We start from the raw sequence: 23,099 nt of genomic DNA, 5'->3' as shown, positions 1-23,099 counted from the left end.
AACTGACTTCGATGAATTCAAATTCGTGCACGGAACCCTGACAATACCAAAGCGTCTCTGTCTGAGAGTCTCCAACGCCAGGAGTAGTTTACAAAAACAGTCTAAATTGGGGGCTTCTGTCCTTCTCTCTGGGACCTTCTGCTGCTCTTCAGAGCCTACAGTGAAGTAAACGGAAAGGAGGAGCATAAGTAGGAAGCGCCGCAATTCCTCTCAGGTAGCAGGCAGTCATAACCAACGGTATTAAAGGAAGGCGTACATGTGAAAAAGTTGGTCGTTTCCTAGTAGTGTGACTTAGGCAGGCTGCCTAATTTCTCTCGGCCTCCGTTTCATCAGGTATCAAAAACACAAACACCCCGTTCAGGAGCATTTCCCAGTCCTGGCGGCTGCGGGGCGGAACGACAGGGCGCTGGATGACCCGTCGGTCCCCGCCGGTCGGGGAGCGGCCGAGGGACACGCCCCCTCCGCCCCACCCGCGCCTCCGATTGGCCCCCTTCGGAGGGGCGGGGCCGACTCTGGCTGGCGTGGGCGGGGTAGGCCGCCGCGCTCCGGACTCGCGCTGGGGTCGCCGTCATGGCCGCTTGTGCCTGCGGGTTCGTGCGCGCCGTGCTCGCCTTCCTGCTGGCGCCCGCGCTGGTGACTCTGCTGGTGGCACCGGCGCGGGGCCGGGGCGGCCGGGGCCACGGGGACTGGGGCGCCGCCGAGCTGCTGCCGCCGCTGCCGCCGCGGGAGAATGCGGCGCTCGTGGCCCGCTTCGTGACAAACGTCTGTGGCTGGGGCGCACTGGCCACCATCTCAACGCAGGAGGGGGTGCGCGGCCGGCCCTTTGCCGACGTCTTGTCGCTCAGCGATGGGCCCCCGGGCAAGGGCAGCGGCGTGCCCTACTTCTACCTCAGCCCGCTGCAGCAGTCGGTGGGCAACCTGCAGGTGAGCGGGAGGGGCAGTGTGGCTCCGCGGGGCTGGAGCGCGAGCCTTTCGACTGCCGCTTAAATTCTGACTGGAAAGGAGAGCCGGCCTCATAGAGATGAGTTTGAACCCAGCCCAAACCTCCGGATCTTCTCTCCTGCCCTGGCTAGGCGTGCATTGCAGCTTTCCAATTGCTGGCCAACTAAATACCAAGAATTGCCCACACGTCCTTGCCACCGTGCCACGCACTTGGGATGCATTCTTTACGAGCACCTGGAAGACTGCCCACCTGAGTCACCTTGGGGCACGGTGTCTCATTAACTGGGCTCTTATTATGGAAAGTTCTAGGCCTCAGCTGCATATCAGCATCCCACGTAGGGAGCACTGGACTGGAGAGCTAGGTCCTCACCCTTTGTCCCCCTTTCGGGGCAGAGCCAAGTTAACACCTCTCTGGTGGATTTCTGATGCTTCGAGTGGTATCACAACCTGGAAGACTAGAGCTATGCTGAATCCAGGGGTGGAGCAAGATTTGGGGAAGGTTCCTTTTGACAAAATATCCCTAGATTTGAGGTTAGGTTAACATTGTTTATGGATTATATTGAAAGAAACCTGTATTTGATGAGGCACTTGCTGTGTGCCAGGATGACCTTTCCCTTCATCTTCCACTCATCCTGTCTTTTAAACACTCTTTGAGGTGGCTGTTACCACCCTGGTTCTGCAGATAAAGAACCTGCCTTAAGCCCAGTGGCCACACTGGAATTTCATGCCAGATCTGTTGCCTTGAAAACACAGGTCAAGAACTGGTGGTCCATGAGCTGAGTATGTCCCACAGATGGGTTTTCTTTGGTTTATGCAGAGTTCTGTTTTGTTTTAGTAAATTTGAATTAGTTACCAACATTCAAAAATGGAGTTTGCAATTAGAAGCCTAAATTTCTATCTTGTTGAAAAATGGGAAGATCTATGACACTGGGAACCTGCATACTCTGAGCTAACCCTCCTTTAGTTAAGGTATATACATCCCTGTTCCCCCATTTTCTTATTCCCAGTCACCCACTCCACTCCCTTAGACATTTACTCAGAGCAAGTTCATTTCAGTTTCATCAGTGATGGTCCATCTTGGCTTCAAATACAGTCACCAGGGAAGACTTTAAAAGTGCAATTCCAAAGCATTTTACTGCTGCTGCTGCTGCTAAGTCACTTCAGTCGTGTCCGACTCTGTGTGACCCCATAGACGGAAGCCCACCAGGCTCCCCCGTCCCTGGGATTCTCCAGGCAAGAACACTGGAGTGGGTTGCCATTTCCTTCTCCAATGTGTGAAAGTGAAAAGTGAAAGTGAAGTTGCTCAGTTGTGTCCGACCCTTAGCGACCCCACGGACTGCAGCCTACCAGGCTCCTCCATCCATGGGATTTTCTAGGCAAGAGTACTGGAGTGGCTTGCCATTGCCTTCTCCGAAGCATTTTACTAAAAACATTTTATTGTAAAACAACCCCCCAAATCCCTCCTGATGCTTCTAATGTTGGGAGGGGGTGAGAACCACTGCTATACACTATTATATTTAAACTTTTGCTGATATTATCTTCCTTATTTTAGGAAATAAGTAAACTCACACTCAGAGGTGCAGAGACTCAGTTGTAACTAGTCAGCTAATGGCTGTCAGGTAGAACTCAAGCCCAGGTCTTTGACATCTCTAGAAAATGACAGTGATGAGGCACTTACCCAGGATTTCAGATCTGTGGTGGCAGTGAAAAGGCACGGCCACATCAGCATCATTCTGATTCTGATTCTGTCAATTAACCAGTCAAAGTTGGTTTCTGCTTTCCATTTTTTCTCCTCCTTCTAACCCATCTTCTTTCTGACTATTTCTATCCACCCTATCTACCCGAATAACATGAACAAAATACCACTCAGCATTGCCCTCTGCCCAGAAACCTTTAACAACATCTGGCAACTTAGAACTGCGTAAGATTCACCTGGGTGTTTGTTAAAAATGCAAATACCTGGGCTGGAAATGGAACAAAGAAATCTGCATTTTAACACGCTCTCCAGACAGGTGGTTCTTGGAAAGCTCTGACAGATGCCAGCCTATAAAATACAGTTTTGACTCCTTAGCTTGGAATTGAGGCACCCTCACCACCCACAGCCCTCTACCTCTCACTGCTGTGTCCCTATCCCCTTCCCCTCAGAAAGCTTTCTTTCATGAAAACTGGGTTTTCACTACTCACAGTCTTGTTGTATACTTTCCCCATTCTGTGTTTTTGCCCTTTACCTTTGATACATCTTTTCACTTTTGTGCTGATTTTGATTATCTTACAAGCTCCCTGGAGTTTCCATATCACTCCAGGTTGCTGATGTCTCCTTACACTGAACTTCAAGTAAGCTTAACTGTATCATTCACTCGGCGGTTAGTTATGTGCTGCCTTTTGACCTCCTCTGTGTCTTAGTTTTGCATTTTTAAACTTTGTTTATGTTTGGCTTTTCAACCAGATTATAAACTCACAGAGAAGGGAAAGACCTTGTCTGAGTCTCCCTGTCCCCTATTTTTGGTCTCCCTAGTGCCTTGCTAGTAGGTTTTGTTGACAGCAATTTTTGGCCTAATAATTCCGAAGAGATCTCTTTATGACTCACTGTTTTGATGGGTCACTGTGAGATGGCAAAATCCCACACACAAGACATTTGAGGTTTAAAACACTAAATATAGCATGTGAATTTTGCTGTAATCTGTTGACAGTGCCTTTTATGAAGCTGATTTCTGAATAAGAAAGAATTAGGAATTTTGCTTACATCACATTTTTAATTTAAGAATTCTCTTACTGCTAGAACAGGAATGAGCAACTTCTCTAGTTTTGAAATCACATGACAGTTTCTGCCAGCATAAGATAACTAAGAAGCATGATTCAGCTACTTTCTTGCTTAAATTGTACAATTAGCTAGTTGAACCACTGTGGTATTTTTATGTGTTAGTTTCACATTAGTCTAATCCTTTAGCTCTTTCTTCGAAGGTTGGAGATCAGCCTTGTATTTGGGTGGTAATGTAGTTATAATTCCTCTGGTTTAACATAATTCTTACCGAGTTAGTTACTTAAAATTTGAAACAACCTCCAACACACTTTTTTTGGAGAGAGAATAAAGATCAGTCTCTATCCAAGTAAGGTGGTATTTTCCAATTCATTGTTTCATGAAAGAAAGGTCAAGTTCTGGGGACAATGTGTATGCAACTTGTGAAATTTATTACCTCTCAGAGACAATATTTCACATCAGAGTTCTTCATTTTCTCTCTACAGGAGAATCCATATGCTACATTGACCATGTCTTTGGCAGAGACTAGTTTCTGCAGGAAATATGGATTTGATCCCCAGAGTCCCCTCTGTGCTCACACAATACTATCAGGAACTGTTATCAAGGTAAATATCATGTAAGAACAGATACTGGTTTTAGAAGATCATCATGTTATTAACAGTGAAGGAAGACATATTTTGAGAATAAAATAAAATTTGTGATTGAGGTGCAGAATTATAATATAATTTAATATGTAATTTCATAAATACTAAAGGTTTTAATTGGTTACTTTCATGTAGGTGTTCAATAAGATATTAAACTATTCAATTGAGCAGGTAGATGTTCAATAAGAAAAAGGAACTATTTTTTGAAGCTGAACAGATGTAGCAGCTATTAAGCTCCTATATAAGGAACATCTGCTCAAAGTTAATACTCCTGACCATGTTGTACACTGTACAATATTTCCCATGTTTGGATTTCTTGTGTCCATATTTAACAGTGGCTTAGAGCAGAAAGCAGATTAAGTATATTAAAAGGGGAGTATGCACAAAATCAATACACACAAATCCCTTTCATTCCTATACACTAAAAATGAAAAATTAGAAAGAGAAATTAAGGAATCAATCCCATTCACCATTCCAACAAAAAAAGAATAAAATACCTAGGAATAAACCTACTTAAGGAAAGAAAAGAGTCATATACAGAAAACTGTAAGACACTGATGAAAGAAGTAAAAGATGACATAAACAGATGGAGAGATATGTCAAGTTCTTGGATCAAAAGAATCAGTATTGTGAAAATGACTAAGCAATCTATAGATTCAATGCAATCCCAATCAAATTACCAGTGGCATTTTTCACAGAAATTTTCCTGATTTCAGACTATACTACAAAGCTACAGTCATCAAGACTGTATGGTACTGCCACAAAAACAGAAATATAGGCCAATGGAACAAGGTAGCCCAGAGATAAGCCTACACGTCTATGGGCACCTTATCTTTGACAAAGGAGGCAGAATTATACAGTGGAAAAAAGTCTCTTCAAGAAGTGGTGCTGGAAAAACTGGACAGCTACATGAGAAAGAATGAAATTAGAACACTTCCTAACACCATACTCAAAGATAAACTCAAAATGGATTAAAGATGACCAGAAGCTACAAAACTGTTAGAGGAAGACATAGGCAGAACACTCTTTGATATAAATCACAGCAAGATCCTCTATGACCGTCTCCTAGAGTAATGGAAATAAAAACAAAAATGGACAAATGGAATCTAATTAAACTTAAAAGCTTTTGCACAGCAAAAGAAACCATAAACAAGATGAAAAGACAACCATCAGAATGAGAAAAAAACATTGCAAATGAAGCAATTGACAAAGGATTACTCTCCAGAATACATAAGCAGTTCATGCAGTTCAACAGCAGAAAAAAAAAAAAAACCCAATCAAAAAATGGGCAGAAGACCTAAACAGACATTTCTCCAAAGAAGACATCCAGATGACTAATAAACACATGAAAAAATGCTCAGCATTGCTTATTATTAGAGAAATGCAAATCAAACCTGCAATGAGGTATGACCTCACACCAATCAGAATGACCATCATCAAAAAATCTACAAACAATAAATGCTAGAGAGGATGTGGAAAAAAGGGAACCCTCTTGCATTGTTGGCGGGAATGTAGATTGACAACAGCCACTGTGGAGAATGGCATGGAGACTTCTTTAAACACTAGGAATAAAACTACCATATGACCCAACAATCCCACTGCTGGGCATCAGTTCAGTTCAGTTCAGTCACTCAGTCGTGTCCGACTCTTTGCGACCCCATGAATCACAGCACGCCAGGCCTCCCTGTCCATCACCAACTCCCGGAGTTCACTCAAACTCATGTCCATCGAGTTGGTGATGCCATCCAGCCATCTCATTCTCTGTCGTCCCCTTCTCCTCCTGCCCCCAATCCCTCCCAGCATCAGAGTCTTTTTCCAGTGAGTCAACTCATCACATGAGTGGCCAAAGTATTGCAGTTTCAGCTTTAGCATCAGTCCTTCCAGTGAACACCCAGGATTGATCTCCTTTAGAATGGACTGGTTGGATCTCCTTGCAGTCCAAGGGACTCTCAAGAGTCTTCTCCAGCACCACAGTTCAAAGGCATCAATTCTTTGGCGATCAGCTTTCTTCACAGTCCAACTCTCACATCCATACATGACCACGGGAAAAACCATAGCCTTGACTAGGCGGACCTTGGTTGGCAAAGTAATGTCTCTGCTTTTTAATATGCTGTCTAGGTTGGTCATAACTTTCCTTCCAAGGAGTAAGCGTCTTTTAATTTCCTGGCTGCAATCAGCATCTGCAGTGATTTTGGAGCCCAAAAAAAACAAAGTCTGACACTGATTACACTGTTTCCCCATCTATTTCCCATGAAGTGATGGGACCAGATGCCATGATCTTCGTTTTCTGAATGTTGAGCTTCAAGCCAAACTTTTCACTCTCCTCTTTCACTTTCATCAAGAGGCTTTTTAGTTCTTCTTCACTTTCTGCCATATGGGTGGTGTCATCTGCATATCTGAGGTTATTGATATTTCTCCCAGCAATCTTGATTCCAGCTTGTGCTTCTTCCAGCCCAGCGTTCCTCATGATGTACTCTGCATATAAGTTAAATAAGCAGGGCATACACCCTAAGAAAACCGTAATTGGAAAAGACACATGTACCCCAGTGTTCACTGCAGCACTATTTGCAATAGCCAGGACGTGGAAGCACCCTAGATGTCCACTGACATATGAAAGGATAAAGAAGCTGTGCACGTATACACAGTGGAGTATTACTAGGTCATTAACAGGAATGTGTTTGAGTCGGTTCTAGTGAGGTGGATGAACCTAGAGCCTGTTACACAGAGTGAAGTAAGTCAGAGAAAAATGTATATTAATGCATATATATGGAAGCTAGAAAAATGGTACTGGTGAGCCTATTTCCTGGGTAGGAATAGAGACTCAGACATAGAAAACAGGCATGTGGACGTGGAGGGGGGAAGTAGAGGGTGGGATGCATTGAGAGAGTAGCGGTGAAATATATACATTACCATGTATAAAACGGAGAGCCAATAGGAAGCTGCTATACAGCACAGGGAGCTCAGCCTGATGCTCTGACACCTTGGAGGGGTGGGATGGAGGTTCATGAGGGATTCATGTTCATGTATGGCAGAGAACAGCACAACATTGTAAAGCAACTAATCCGCTAATTAAAAATAAGCTTTAAAAATTGAAGACAAGAGAGAGTAGATTAAATACTAGAAGTGAATTTAGATAGTTGGGGGGTGAGTGCTAGAGAGAAGAGGTTAAATAAAACAGTGGGAAGGGCAAAGGGCAAGGTGTCATGAGGACTGATGTGATTGCTAAGCCAGTAGGCAGGCTTCTTGACCTTGTCAATCATGAATACCTCAGATGGGTTTCAATCATGGTCTCAAACTTCTGTGTGGCTGCATTTCTGGAGCTGAGCGTTCCTCAGTGGTCAGAGAAAGGGGCGGGCAGCAGACGCACTTGAGTTCCATCGTGCTTCTCCTAAAGCCTTACAGCCTTTCTGTGCGCTCATCGGTGTGTTTAACATATGCAGGCTGTGGGGTCAAAGTGCTCCTGTTACACAGCATAGCCACCAGCAATATTCTGTTACAGTCCTTTGTGCCGATTACTCTCCTAGCTCAAAATTGCTATTTCACAGTGAAAACTGGTACTCATAATGGTTTCCCACTTCATTATAGCATATGTTATCACCAACATTTGAAATCTCCAGTGTTCTCTGCATTTCTTCAAGCTTCTTTTACTGCCTCTTGATTGCTTAAGATCAAACTTTGTAGTAGATGTTAGAAGCGCTCAGCACAAAGGGAAAAAAAGGTGAGAAAAAATTACTACTCTGTGTAGTGATGAACGTTAACTAAACTTGTGATTATTTTGCAGGGTATGCATATATCAAATCTTTATACACCTAAAACTAATACAGAGTTATATGTCAATTATTGATCAATAATTAATTTTAGAAATAAAAATTTTAAAAGTCAGGATTTATAACTAAATAAACTCTTTAGGGTTTGTGGAATGCTAGAATCACACATTCTTAACAGCCAAGAAAGCAAAATGTCATTGCTATGAGTAGGTTTATTTTATACATGTCTTTTAGGTGAGTGAAACAGAAATGGACGTTGCAAAGAATTCATTGTTCATTCGACACCCTGAGATGAAAACCTGGCCATCCAGCCATAATTGGTTCTTCGCTAAGTTGAATATAACCAACATCTGGGTTGTGGACTACTTTGGTGGACCAAAAATAGTAACACCTGCAGAATATTATAACGCCACATTTCAGTAAGTATTTACACACCTTCCATCTTTCTAATGTTGCAGCCCATATCAGTGGTCCTCAGTCTTCTAAAGCAAAGGGGTCTTAACCATTTCCTGTACCATGGATCATTTTGGTAAGCTGGTGAGGCCTACGACTCCCCTAGGAATAATATTTTTAATACATAAAGTATATAAGATTACAAAAGAAACCAACTATATGGAAATACATTTATAAAAATATTTTATAAAATGTGGGGTATATAAAATATGGGATATATAAAAATATGTTGGCTTTTTAATGAATACATTAAATAGTTCCAGTAGAGAGTCCATAACCTTTCTGTATTTTCAGAGTAGTGAGAACTGAATATTTTAAGACATCGGCAACAACAGTGTCGTGATATGAAAGTATCTATAATTTCTATATTTCTGTCAGTGGCCATCACAGATACACTGTCACCACTTAGTTTATTGCCTACATTCATCATTAAAGAGAACAATACATTTCAGTTAGAGCTTAATGAAAATGAAAACCTCTTTCCATCCCAGTTTTTCCCCATCACAGATACCGTGAACTCTATCTACAAACTAGGACATCAGGTGGAGACTATACTTTTTTTTCTGCCTGCGCCCCATGGGTTGCAGTATCTTAGTTCCCTGATCAGGGTTTGAACCTGGGCCACAACAGAGAAAGAGCTGAGTCCTAACCACTGGGCTGCCAGTGAATTCCCAGGACGCTGGCTTAGGTCTGTGCTTGTGGAGCCTCGTTATGACCCATGATGGCATTGTCTGGTGAGAATGAGACCCGGGTACTTTACCCAACGTGAAGGATTCACATGCAGTCTGAGCGTGTGACCCAGGTCCTCAGGCCCTGGTCCTGCCGTGCCTGTGGGAGTGTGCGGTATATCCGCCAGGAAATGGACACCTGGAGGGAAGGAGCAATCGGAGAGAATGAAAGAGAAGAGCATAACCTGAAGATGTGAAAGGGACAGGAAAGAAGGGTGTGATCAGATTTTTTGAAATTAGGTTAGGGTTCAAATGAGGGAATATAGGGACTGGTACTTCTCCCGGGCGACATGGGTCGCGTGGCCCATCTGGCAGCCTCAAGACCTCGCGGGTGGTGATGACAGTAACAGCAGCAATGACCGCAGTAGCAGGAGCGTCTGTTGGGCACTGTGGGCTGGTGCTGACTGGCGGCTTCCCATGTCTGAACTCACTGAACTCTCACCGCAGTCCTATGAGTTAGGTAGTCTTTTTTTCTTTGTTTTTTTCTGATGGAGAGCTGATGCACAGAAAAGTCAGAAACTTGCTTAAAGTTTTAGGAAGCAGCAGTGCTGGGATTCAAAGCCCAGCATTCTAGCTCCAGAACGTTCACCTTGCTTCTAACCAGGAGGTTTTGCTGCCCCCCTGGTCACATCACTGGCAGCTGGCCAGGCTCCAATTCCAGTGTAATTTAAACACTTTCTGCTTGTGACAGACTCACTGCTATTTGTGGAGATGAGAGTGTCCATGCTAAACTAGACTTTGTAGCTTGCAGCTCAGGTTTGGGCTTAAATTCTCAGCTTTCATTTATTCTGTCTTATTATATTGTATAACAGTTCTGTTGGTGAACCATTGCCTTTCCATCATGACTGTAAATCTCTTCACAGCAAAACTCAGGTTTTAGTTTTGGTTTTTCATTCCAAACTGAACCTAGGAGAGTGAGTGGCACAGAGTAGGTGTTTAATAAATACTGGCTACTTGTCAGGCCGATCCTTTGAGACAAAGATTCTTGACTGTTGTTTGAATAAAGAATCTAACAACAACAAAAAAGAATCAAACAGTCATGGCATTTATTCTGCTGTTGTGCCTGTAGGAGAAGAGGTCCAGGCCAGTGATTGTGTTCTGGACCTGAAAAGCCATCTTTTCAGGAAGGAAGACAGAGGTAGCAATTCTAACATTATGGGTGGGCAACAAATTATCAAGGAGGATGGTCAGTAAGATGACAGGCCTACTCTTCAAGGTTAAAGTTTATTTTTACAGGACATAACAGTCTCTGAAGTACAGTTATCTTTGTCTAAATTACATGCCTGAGGGCAATGTTTGCTTTAATAACAAAGTAAAACTGAAAAAGAAAACCCATAAGTCTTCACATTGAATAAGTCAATGAAAAAGATAAATTTGAGGTTTCTACTTTATTAGATGAGTGGGCCTTTTCTGCAGCTTGGAGATAAGAGGAAGCATTTTTTCTTGTCCTTGTGAGAGGAGGGCTCAAGACTAGCCCAGGGTGTGACCCCTCCTGAGACAGGATGCGAGAATCCTAGGAATGGGCAGTGGCTTGAATGTGACCTTCTGGAACAGGTGCTTCTGACTCCTACCCATTTCAGAGTCCAGGAGTGGGTCCCCCACCATTCCACCCACCAGGTTTGCCATCAGGACCGTTTAATAGCCCAGGAGAGTGTACAATAGTCCTTGTCATGATAGACTCATGTTGAATGGAGGGTGGTAATGTTTACCAGAAGTATTTGTCGATGTGCTTGGGTAAGCAGTTCTCATAAGTATCAGCAATTGCCTCCTCTCACTGGCTGAAACTCCAATACTTTGGCCACCTCATGCGACGAATCGACTCACTGGAAAAGACTCTGATGCTGGGAAGGATTGGGGGTGGGAGGAGAAGGGGACGACAGAGAATGAGATGGCTGGATGGCATCACCGACTCAATGGACATGAGTCTGAGTGAACTCCGGGAGGTGGTGACGGACAGGGAGGCCTGGCGTGCTGTGATTCATGGGGTCGCGGAGAGTCGGACACGACTGAGCGACTGAACTGAACTGTTAATTCTGAGTAGCAGGCCTCTGGGGAAAGATGGAGGTAATGAGAGGTCAATGGATTGCAAACTTGCCTGCTCTCCCTTACCTGGAGATGGATTTCCTGATCGCCGTGCTCAGGGCTCCAACGGGAAAATGGATCAAGGTCACCTCCCCGGCTGAGCGCTGGATGACTGCTGCTCTTTTGTTTGGGACCCCTTCCGTTCTCATTTGTCTTTTTACTACACTCAGTGGCCAAAATTAACTTGCCATCTTAAAACTTTTAGATCAGAAGTGTTTCTCGCCCTTCCCAAGAATGAGTTAACTTCTGATTTGTCGACTCAGTTTAATGAAATAATTTTTCTTCCTCTCTCTTCCCCTCTCTAGGTGAAGCAGCATATGGCGAATTTAACCTCATGTGTGAAATTTCTTAGGAAGTTTCACATAGATTTGAAGCACTTATTGGTTTTCTATGGAAAGTTTGCCAGAAGATTAGCCAGTTTTCTTTCTTTGCTTGCTTGCTTACAGAATTGAGTTGGATTATTACTGGATTTCTTGGAAGATGAAATTGTTGGATATATATATTTTCATATTTTGAAGCCATTTTCATAGAGACATGTCTTTCTTTATGATCAACGTTTTATTCCATTAACTCCAGATAGTTTGCCAACAGTGCTCCTTGAAGAGGAACAGTTACCAGTTTTAGATTGACCATTGGCATTTGAAAGTACTCAAGTATGTGTTCTTAATTCCTGAAAACCACTGTGCTGGGGAGAGGGTCACTGCCCCATGGCTGCTGCCTGAGTCTGTATTAAGGGCTCCTATTACAATGCACCTGAATAAATCTTGCCAAGACAAACAAACAATGATGAAACACAAGTGGAGCACCCCACTCATGGTCCACTTATGTTTGACAGTCCTGGGTGTGGTTAATCCAACACAAAGCATAACTATCTCTTATATAGAACATTAAAAAAAAAAAAAACTCTTCAAGTAAAGTGATAAATATCTAGAACAAAGGATGATAAAACTCCCTTCATTTGAAGGAAGTTCATAAAATTTTCTGAATTCAATTTCCCCAGCTAAGTGGACACTGTGTAATTAGTTTCTTCCACTCAAAATACATACACACAAGCACACATTCTTTTTTTGTCCCAAAAGGGGATTATGAAAGAAAAAGAGGGGGACATTTTATGTGTAAGTTGTTTCTGGTGTTCTTTTATAACATTTCTTAACGTCAATCCGGACATGGACCAGGTTCAACCAGAGCCCAAATCCATCTTCCAACTCTCTCAATAATGGCCTAAGCCTTTTTCAACTTCTTCAAATCTCTAAGGGGCTTCTAATGCTGTTACTGCCTAAATCAGGTCATCAGAGGGGGGACAACACGGTTTAAAAATCACATTTCTTCAGAAGGGGAGAAACTGTTTGCTCTTATTACCTATAGACATGATTTTAGAAGACTCTATGAGATTGTTTATAAAAGGTGTGTCAGGGGGTTCAGGAGGGGGAACTCATGTACGCCCAGGGCGGATTCATGTCAATGTATGGCAAAACCAACCAATATAATATTGTAAAATAACTAGCCTCCAATAAAAAAAATAAAAAAGTGTGTCAGGAATCTAGCAACTGAATCCTTAAATGGCTAAGAGAAAGGAAGTTGAATATGAGTTTGAAACTACAAAATGAACTTACCTGAAATCCAGCAAACAGCTTCTCTTTAAGAAAAATGATGTGTCTTAAACTTGGTGGAATAAGTTTCTTACTCAAAGCATTAATAATAAAAAGCATTATTTTCATGAAATGTGTCGTATTTATTTTCTTACACAGAGACGGTAATATTTATTGCACTTTTTTTCATTGTCCACTGCTGAAATCCCTTTGTGTTTTTATTTTAAGAGGTTGTTAAATTAACTTCTGGCTGCTTTAAAGCATAAAGTGAATAACTTGACCCTTTCCTCTTGGTAAAGGATTCGTTGTGTGTTAAAATTTGGAGGTTTACCAGAATGCAGCCTTTGTCAAGGGCCTTCCCTCAGGGCCTCGGGAGCCAGGGTAACTTGTGATAGAGTTAAACTGGGAGCCTATCTGTGCTTCTCCCTCTGCTCAGTTACTGTGAGTTTTCTCTTCACCATTTGGTTCCATGTAAATTGGAAGGGCTGACGCTGAGGCCGAAGCGCCAATACTCTGGCCACCTCATGCGAAGGGTTGACTCACTGGAAAAGACCCTGATGCTGGGGGGGATTGGGGGCGGGGGCGACAGAGAATGAGATGGCTGGATGGCATCACCGACTCGATGGACATGAGTTTGAGTGAACTCCAGGAGTTGGTGATGGACAGGGAGGCCTGGCATGCTGTGATTCATGGGGTTGCAAAGAGTCGGACACGACTGAGCGACTGAACTGAACTGAAAAATACCTGTATTCAAGTAAGATCCAGTTATCACAGAGGAGAGTCAGCCACTTTTTCACTGAAGGTGCTGTGGCTTCCTTTTTAATTGAATGTGCAAATTAAGTCCCCGTTATGTTCTGGTTGGTCACCAGGGGGGCGCTGTGGGCCACTTTTTGTGCAGATGCTGGTTTCTTGTACAGTGATCTTACACATGCTTACCCAAGTGGCTCACAGGCAAAAAAAAATTGCCTATAATGCAGGAGACACAGGTTCGATCCCAGGGTCAGGAAGATACCCTGGAGAAGGAAATGGCAACCCAGTCTCCCACTCTAGTATTCTTCCCTGGGAAATCCCATGGACAGAAGAGCCTGGCAGACTATGCAGTCTGTGGGGTCGCAAAAGTCGGACATGACTCAGCGACCAAACAACAACAATCTCCCGCTTATACATGGGGATCTTTTCCAAGACTGTCCCCAGCTCTTGCAGGTGCCTGAAACCCAGGGTCGTACCAAACCTATATGTACCATGTTCTTTTCCTATAGATACACACGATAAAGTTTAATTTATAAAGCACGGGGTGGTGAAGAGTCCGACATGACTGAGCGACTGAACTGAACTGAGAGACTGTACGAATTGCCAACATTACCCTTGTATTTGGGACCATAATTAAGCAAAATAAGGGTAACTTGACCACAAGGACTGTGACATCAAGCCCACTACTACTGACAGGTCCATACAGCATCAATTCACTGGGCAAAGGGGTGATTCATGGTGTGAACTTTCATCACGCTACTCAAAACAGCACACAATGCACAGATTGTTTATTACTGGAATTTTTCATTTAATGTATTTGGACTGAGGTTGGCCACTGGTAACTGAAACTGCCGAAAGCGAAACCGTGGGTAAGAGGGGACTGTGGTGCAGCAGAGCTGAGCAAGTCCACCGCGGGCTGGGCTGGGATGGATGACCTGTATAAGATGACCCTAGAGTATAAGTAGCGCAGTGGAGCACAGGAGAGAAGCTGAGGCCTGGTCTGTGCTGCTGCTGGCGACTTGTGGATTTACCCCTCCCTGTCACGCGCTTCATTTCCTGCTGCAGACCTGGGGCAGAACCCTGACCCGAAAGAGGGAGGGGATGAGTGTTTTGGACTCGGACTAGCTTTGGCCCAGAAAGCAAGGCAGGCCCTGATCAAGAAAAGAACATCAGAAGTAGGGAGAGGGAGTGGCTTAAGAACCCTGAGTTTCTAACCCAGGCGGCTGTGCCTGGTGGATGTTTTCTTGACCTTGGGTTTGTGCTTCGCTGGTCAAGGCCATTTATCTTTACTAGACTGTGGCCCATAGTCAGGGTTCATTCTGTCTTTTAGTCCCACTTTAGATTCCTTTCAAGTATGAGGTGGAGTGGGGACCCTTATGACTTGAGGTTCAGCTCCATGCGATCAGTGTATACACACTCTGACTGGAGGTTGTTCATGTCACATTTTCCTTCTTAGTAATAGTCAGACTGAAGATCACAAAGTCATTGAAGAGGAGACTCTACTTTCCTGTAGTGGGGCATGTTTTCAGATTTAGAACTGGGGAAAAAAAAAAAAAACGTTCTACTTGGTGCAAAACTGGTAGGTCAATACTGTAAGGGAAATTCCAAACTGTCACTTCAAAAAGAGATGCTCTATATATTTTCATCTGAGAAGACAACGGTAACTTAGGTCCTTTTGGAAATTAAGGAAGGTATAAATTAACCAGTAAAATTGTATCTTTTTCTTAATTTTTCCTTACTGCTTATTGTAAGATATATATCTTTGTGGGGGCTTCCCTGGTGGCTCAGATGATAAACAATCTGCCTGCAATGCAGGAGACCCGAGTTTGATCCTTGGGTCGAGAAGATCCTCTGGATAAGGGAGTGGGTACCCACTCCAATATTCTTGCCTGGAGAATTCCATGGGCAGAGAAGCCTGGAGGGTTACAGTCCATGGGGTCACAAAGAATCGGGCATGACTGAAGCAACTTAGCTTGCTTGCATGTATCTTTGTACAGAAAATAAACAAAATAAAAGTTTAAAAATTAATAATCTCACCAGCCAGCATGACTGCTAGTATTCTGATGTGTTTTCTTAGAAGAAACATCTTTCCTCCCAGGAAATGTTTAACTATAAAGATCATGTTATATGTTGATTGTGTATCATGCTTCCTTCACTTTATCATAAGCTTATGTTACTAGAAACCACTCATAAAGATGGTTTAGAATGGCTGCAAATATTTCATCAGATTGATCTCTTTCAGCTACCAAATAATGATCTGTGTTAGCACTCTGTTGCTAGTGACAGAAACCTGAGTCAAAGTGGTTTAAGCAAAAAGAAGATTTCATTGATCTTTAAATATTCCCTCAGAACCAAATCTTCATCTCCTGGCTCCTCTTTCCACTGTGTTGGTTTTAACTGAAGTCAGCAATCTCAGGGCAAAAGGATGCCTCTTTCCCAGCCATGGGAGCCATTCCTGGATAATCTGTGCATCTGGGAATGTGTTCATTGGCCAGGTCTCCATCCTGTGTCTTTCCCTACAGTTGACAGTTCAGCTCAGCACTGGTCAGAACCACATGGATCAGACAAATTTTGAAGTGGAGCTCCTGAAAGGAAAAAAAGAAGCTACGTTGACTAAAGGGAAACTGGATAGGCCAAAGTTAAGGGCTGTTACCACTTTCTCCAGTATTTGACCATTTAAATTACTTCCAATTTTTCCTTGTTATAAGACAGAAATCTTTATGTGTAAAGTATTTTCTACATCTCTGTTTGTTTCCTTGGAGAGATTCCCAGCAGTGGAATTCCCAAGCCAAAAGCTGGTGGAATGTATTACACATTGCTCTTAAGACTTTGTGTCAATGAACAGTCCTGCAAACAGTCTATGAAAGTGTTCACTCTGCACTGAACTTAGAGGTAAAAATAGTACTGTGTGATTTTAATTAGCAGTTCTTATGAAGTGGTGTATGTGTGTGTTTAGTCCTCAGTTGTGTCCAACTCTTTGTGACCCCATGGACTGTGACCCTGACAAGCTCCTCTGTCCAAGCTCCTCTGGAATTTTCCAGGCAAGAATGCTTAAGTGGGTTGCCATTTCCTCCTTCAGGGGATCTTCTCAACTCAGTGATCGAACCTGCATTTCCTGCATTGGCAGGCGGATTCTTTACCACTGAACCATCTGGGAAGCCCCTAGGTAACAATAACACTACCTGTGTGTGCTTAGTGGCTCAGTCATGTCCGACTCTTTGTGACTTTGGGTTTTAACTCACCAGGTTACACTGTCCGCGTGATTTTTAAGGCAAGAAAACTGGAGTGGGTTGCCGTTTCCTCCGCCAGGGGATCTTTCCGACCCAGGGATTGAACCAGAGTCTCCGGTGTCTCTTGCTTTGCAGGCAGATTCTTTACCTGCTGAGTCAAACTCAATTAACACTCATTGCTTTTCTTTCCTTTTTTCGAATATCAGTTGGTAACTATAGGTTGAGTTTTCTCAAAAATAAATGTTATGATTGTCATAGAACTTAATTTTATAAAATAGGTTCATTCACAGCATTTTTATCTAATCCTTGCAACAAGCCCAAGAAGTAGGTGGAACACACATTATTTTTCTTACTTTGGGGAGTAGGTGGAGTTCCCAGATAGTCAGGTTGGGGGAGTTCACACAGTTGCCTGTCAGGTCCTGTCCTTAAATCTAACTCTTTCCCCAAGAATACAAAGACCCTTCATCTGTTGGTGATGTCTGGGTCTTTTGAAGAAATGTCTTGCCATTTGTATTAAAGACATGTAGTAAAAAAATCATTGGCAAGAACTTCTTTTTCTTTGTAAGAAAACCCCAGGTTTTCACAGGTGGTATGCTGACATCTTTCGGGGCCAGCAGCGTACAGGAGAGTATGAGCTCTGAAGCCTTCAAATCCCAGCTCAAACACTTTGCCGGTGCCCTATGCAAATGTTCTGTGAGAGGGTCCCCTTGGTAGTTGAGGATGATACCTAGGATGGGAGGGGTGGCTATGAGCATTGTTTAGTCTCCATCACGATGTGGGATGGCCCACAGCCCCTCATGACATGGATACACTGGTCAGGCTGTAGAGCAGCCAAGAGCCAGTAATAACACTGCAGGAAGGTCTCCCCTGTCATGTGTCAGTCACCAGTCACTGGGCCTTGGGGGAAACCCTCTCCCATCATGTGTAGGTGTGTGCCATGGAGGAGCAGGGTTAAACCTGCTCAGAGGTCAGCCCAGGCAGCCAGCTGTGGAAGAGCCAGGGAAACTGTATTTGACTAGACAGCCGCTAGAGGTCCTTGTGGAACTGCATTGAATTGCCGGGGGAGGGTTGGCCCAGAGCAGGAAAATCGTCTTTTAATCCTCCTGTCATGTAGCCAGGCCAGCTGCGCTGCTGGAATTCCAGCCCCTTTCGTCTTTTAACCACTCTGTCTTCCCCATAAGCTGGTGAATGTTCTAAGGGACAGTAAAGGTCTAATGTGGGGACCCACAATCCCTCTCCCTAGAGGCAGTCCCTAGCGGTAGGCCCCCTTCAGACTAATTTCTGGGGCAAGAGGACTTAAGCCTATTTTTTTGGGGGGGGGCGGTGATTCCCAAAGTCCAGGAGAAATATCAACAACCTCAGATGTGCAGATGACACCACTCTAATGGCAGAAAGTGGAACGGAACTAAAGAGCCTCTTGATGAGGGTGAAAGAGGAGAGTGAAAAAGCTGGCTTAAAACTCAACATTTAAAAAATTAAGATAATGGCATCTGGTCCCATCATTTCATGGCAAATAGAAGGGGAAGAAGTGGAAGCAGTGACACATTTTATATTCTTGGGCTCCAAAATCACTGCCGATGGTGACCACAGTCATGAAATTAAAAAAAAACACTTGCTCTTTGGAAGGAAAGTCATGACAAATCTAAACAGCATATTCACAGCAAAGACATCAGTTTGCTGACAAAGATCTATATAGTCAAAGCTATGTTTTTCTCCAGTAGTCATGTATGGATGCGAGAGTTGGACCATAAAGAAGGCTGAGCATCAAAGAACTGATGCTTTTGTACTGTGCTGCTGGAGAAGACTCCTGACAATCCCTTGGACTGCAAGGAGATCAAACCAGTCAATCCTAAAGGAAATCAACCCTGAATATTCATTAGAAGGACTGATGCTGGAACTGAAGCTCCAACACTTTGGCCATCTGATGTGAAGAGTTGACTCAGTAGAAAAGACCCTGATGCTGGGAAAGATTGAAAGCAGAGGATGAGATGGTTACATAGCATCATGGACATGAAACTGAGCAAACTCCAGGAAATAGTGAAGGACAGGGAAGCCTGGTGTGCTGCAGTCCATGGGATGGCAAATAGTCAGACATGACTTAGTGACTAACCAACAACAAAAGGCCAGGCTGGGCTTAAAGAGGACTTCTGAGCCAGCCAGCTGTCTCTGCCCCTGGCAAGTTCAGTCCGTCCTTCCCCTTTGCAGATGACAGAAATGTGATCTGCATGAAGTCAGAGCATCTCCAGCACAGTCAGTCCTGGCGGACCCCTGAAAACCAACATCCAGAACCTTGTATGGAATCCTGGCCACCCTGCCTGCCCTTGGGTCAGTGTGGATGCCCAGCAAGGAGCAGCAGGATCACAGCACCCAAGAGGTACTATGGCAGCACACGTATGACCCTGTGCCGCCCCCTCGGGGACAGATCACAGTGGGCAGGGCTGAAAGAGCGGGGTCGCTGCAGAGATGGGAATAATGAAGCCTAAAGATAAGTTCAGAATAGAGGACAACTCGGGAGGGGCATCTCACTCAGTCCTTCCATCTCTTTTTTAAGAAGAGAAGAAAGGTACTTTATTTTTTTTTTAATGTTTAAATTGCAAATACAAATCAAGACCACTTTTTATGTAACAAGCACTGCACCAGGCCTCTTGGTATTAGATAGCCCTCCAAGTGCTGCTTTTCTGGCACAGGAACCCAAATATCTTTGTTTATTTCTCAGGATATTTTTCAGTATCAAGTAGTGGAAAATCCAGCTGAACATCCAGCCCATTCATCTTATGACTGAAGACACCACGACCCAGAAAGAGAGGTGCTTTGCGGTCACAGGGCAAATAAAAGCCAAAGCTGGGAGGAGATCCCTGTCCGTGCATTCCCACAGCAGCAGCTCTCCGTGGGCCATGCTGAGGGAAGGAACATGAGAACATTCACTGATTCTAATATAGTTATGGACTGGGTTCTCAGATGTACTGGCGTCTCGTAGTTTGAAGCTTGAAGTCATTTCAGAGGACGATTTTGTGTTTGCTCAGATATCTAGGAGCAGACTTTTTTTTAAATTTAATTTTCATTTTATTTTGGAGTGCAGTTGATTTACAATGCTGAGTTAGTTTCACTTGTACAGCAAAGTGATTCAGTTATGCATATACATACAGCCATTCTCTTTCAGATTATTTCCCCATATAGTTGATTACTGATTGCATAGAGTTCCCTGTGCTCTATCGTGGGTCCTTGTTGATTATCTATTTCATATATAGTAGCAGGTATGTGTTCATCTCTAACTCCTAATTTATCCCTCCCCCCACCTTTTCTCCTTTGGTAACCGTAAGTCCATTCTCTTAAGTCTGTCAGAGTTTCTGTTTTGTAAATAAGTTCATTTGCATCATCTTTTTAGATTCCACATATAGGTGATATCATATATTTGTCTTTGTTTGATTTCACTTAGTATGATAATCTCTAGGTCCATCCATCTTGTGGCAAATGGCATTATTCCATTCTTTTTTATGGCTGAGTAATATTCCATTGTATATATGTACCGCATCTTCTTTATCCATTCATCTGTTGGTGGACAATTGGGTTGCTTCCAGGAGTGAACTTTATGAGACTTCTGAAGCTAAACTTATTACCCAAACCAGTCCAGGAACTGGAATCACATGTACATAACAACATGAGGAGGCAGGTGCCCTAAGTTCTGACCTGGTATTCAAGAGCTGCAGGATGCAAAAGAGGGTGCATACCGTGGGGCCTTGCCTCCCCTTCTGAGGACTTGCCTACCTCATCCCTCATCTGCTCCTCTCTGTCTCCCACCCTTTCCACAGATACTGGGACCACCCTTTACCATTCCTAGAAAGATTTTCCCCCCATAATCTGCCCCAAACATTTAACAACTCTCTGGGGTCCTTTTCCCAGGCAACTATGGTGATCTCACCTCTTTTGAAAGACATCAAAAGGAATAACTCTTTCCAACACCTCTATATCATGGACATAACAAATATCATTGTATTCGTTCCTCCAACAGTCCAATGAGGAGGGCATTGTTAGCCCATTTAGAAGAAGGAGTTTCAAACATTATTAATGTAGTCAATAGTCAGGCAGGTAGTTAACGGTAGGACTGGAATCTGAACTGAGGTCCAGCTGTTTTAAAGCTCATGATCTCCCACTGCCATGAGCCAGCACCCAGAAAAGCTAAGTTCTAATCCTTATTTGGCCACTACCTGCTTTGTGACCTTGGGCAAGTTACTTAATCTTTCTGAATCTTAGTTTCCTTAACTATCAGGTGGAAACCATATACCAGTATTGACTACCTTACTGAGTCATCACGAAGATTAAGCATGGCTATATACATTACTTTGCCAACCAAGGTCCGTCTAGTCAAGGCAATGGTTTTTCCCGTGGTCATGTATGGATGTGAGAGTTGGACTGTGAAGAAAGCTGATCGCCGAAGAATCGATGCTTTTGAACTGTGGTGTTGGAGAAGACTCTTGAGAGTCCCTTATACTGCAAGGAGATCCAACCAGTCCATTCTAAAGGAGATCAATCCTGGATGTTCATTGGAGGGACTGATGCTAAAGCTGAAACTGCAATACTTTGGCCACCTCATGCGACGAGTTGACTCACTGGAAAAGACTCTGATGCTGGGAAAGGTTGGGGGCGGGAGGAGAAGGGGACGACGGAGAATGAGATGGCTGGATGGCATCACTGACTCTGTGGACATGAGTTTGAGTGTACTCCGGGAGTTGGTGATGGATAGGGAGGCCTGGCGTGCTGTGATTCATGGGGTCGCGGAGAGTCGGACACGACTGAGCGACTGAACTGAACTGAACTGATATACATGAGAGTGACACACACATGTAAAGGCATCCCCAAAGCAGAAAAGGTTCTTTTTCTGGGGGAAGGTCTTTGACCATCAACAGTGATATTCAGTAGGTTATATCATCCCTTGAAAGTATCTCTTTAATTTACCTACACCCTAGCTTATTTCTACCATCTCTTGTCATTTTTAAAATCTTTTATATCCTTGTGCAGTCTTTTCATTTATGTTTTCCTTGTGTCTGGATATTAGGTATGCATTTCCTCCTTAATGTCTCTATAAAGAAAATTGTGACTTAATTTTCTTAAGGACAAATAATCTTTTGAAGGAAGGGGCCCTTAAGTAAAACTCCCACAAATTAGACCCAAGTAAAATTATGAAATTTACAAATATGTCTTTAATGGTTCTGCATTTTCAGCATCTGTAATATTCAAGGCTGCTTCAAATGCAAGGTACAAAATATAAAGCAAATAGCTTAAGAGAAGTTATTGGTGGCTTCTGGTTCAAGATGGCATAGTAGAAGGGTGTGTGCTCATTTCTTCCTGTGAGAGCACCAAAATCGCAACTAACTGTTGAACAGCCACCGACAGGAGGATGCTGGAACCCACCAAAGAAAGACCCCACATCCAAAGGCAAAGAAGAAACCTCGGCGGGTAGGGAAGATGGTAGGAGGGGCACAGTCACAGTAAATTCAAACCCCACATCTGCCGGTTGGGTGACCCACAGACTGGAGAACAGTCCCAAAGTTCTCCCACTGTGGTGAAGGCTCTGAGCCCCACGTCAGGCTTCCCAGCCTGGGGATCTGACAGAGGGACTAGGAATCCCTGGGGAATCTGACCTTGACGGCCAAAGGAGTTTGACTATAGGACTTCCACAGGACTGGGGGAGACAGAGACTCCAGTCTTGGAGGGCACAAACAAAGTCTTGCGTGTACCAAGATCCAGAGGAAAGGAGCAGTGACCACACAGGAAACTGAACCAAAGCTACCTGTTAGTGTTGGATGGTCTCCTGTGGAGGGGCCCACCACAGGGACGAGGGCACTGGCAGCCTGAAAAGTCCTCCATGGCATAAGCCCTCTTGGAGGTCACCACTGACCCTACCAGAGAGCCCGTAGACCCCAGGGCTGGGTTGCCTCAGGCCAAACAAATACCAGGGAGGGAGTGCAACCCAGGCCATCAGCAGATAATTGGATTAAAGCTTTACTGAGCAGGGCCTTGCCTACCAGAGCAAGACTCAGTTTTTCCCACAGCCAGTTCCTTACATTGGGAAGCTTACACAAGCTTCTTAGCCTTCTCCATTAGAGGGCAGACAGAAGATGCAAGAAGAACCACAGTCCCACAGCAGCTAAAACAAAA

At 43.8% G+C, this 23,099-nt stretch overlaps 1 protein-coding gene across 2 annotated transcripts; it reads left to right on the top strand.

The window, feature by feature from the left end:
- The first annotated feature begins 535 nt into the window (after positions 1–535).
- CREG1 (cellular repressor of E1A stimulated genes 1) lies at positions 536–13,096 on the top strand. 2 transcript variants are annotated; one of them, XM_055403234.2, is made up of 4 exons: positions 536–924; positions 4,186–4,305; positions 8,346–8,530; positions 11,680–13,096. In XM_055403234.2, exons 1-4 carry the CDS (start codon positions 571–573, stop codon positions 11,681–11,683), a joined length of 663 nt encoding a protein of 220 aa, XP_055259209.2. In that variant the 5' UTR covers positions 536–570; the 3' UTR covers positions 11,684–13,096. The 2 variants fall into 2 exon arrangements, with proteins under 2 accessions (XP_055259209.2, XP_055259210.2); XM_055403235.2 differs by lacking the exon at positions 11,680–13,096 and having other exon boundaries at positions 8,346–8,534.
- Positions 13,097–23,099: the final 10,003 nt, after the last annotated feature.

The sequence above is a fragment of the Moschus berezovskii genome, chromosome 4 (assembly GCF_049115385.1).
Source record: "Moschus berezovskii isolate FMDL1 chromosome 4, NW_MosBer_1.0, whole genome shotgun sequence".
NCBI lineage: Eukaryota > Metazoa > Chordata > Mammalia > Artiodactyla > Moschidae > Moschus > Moschus berezovskii.
Note: the sequence above shows the minus strand (reverse complement) of the source record. Positions and strands in the feature narration are given on the sequence as shown.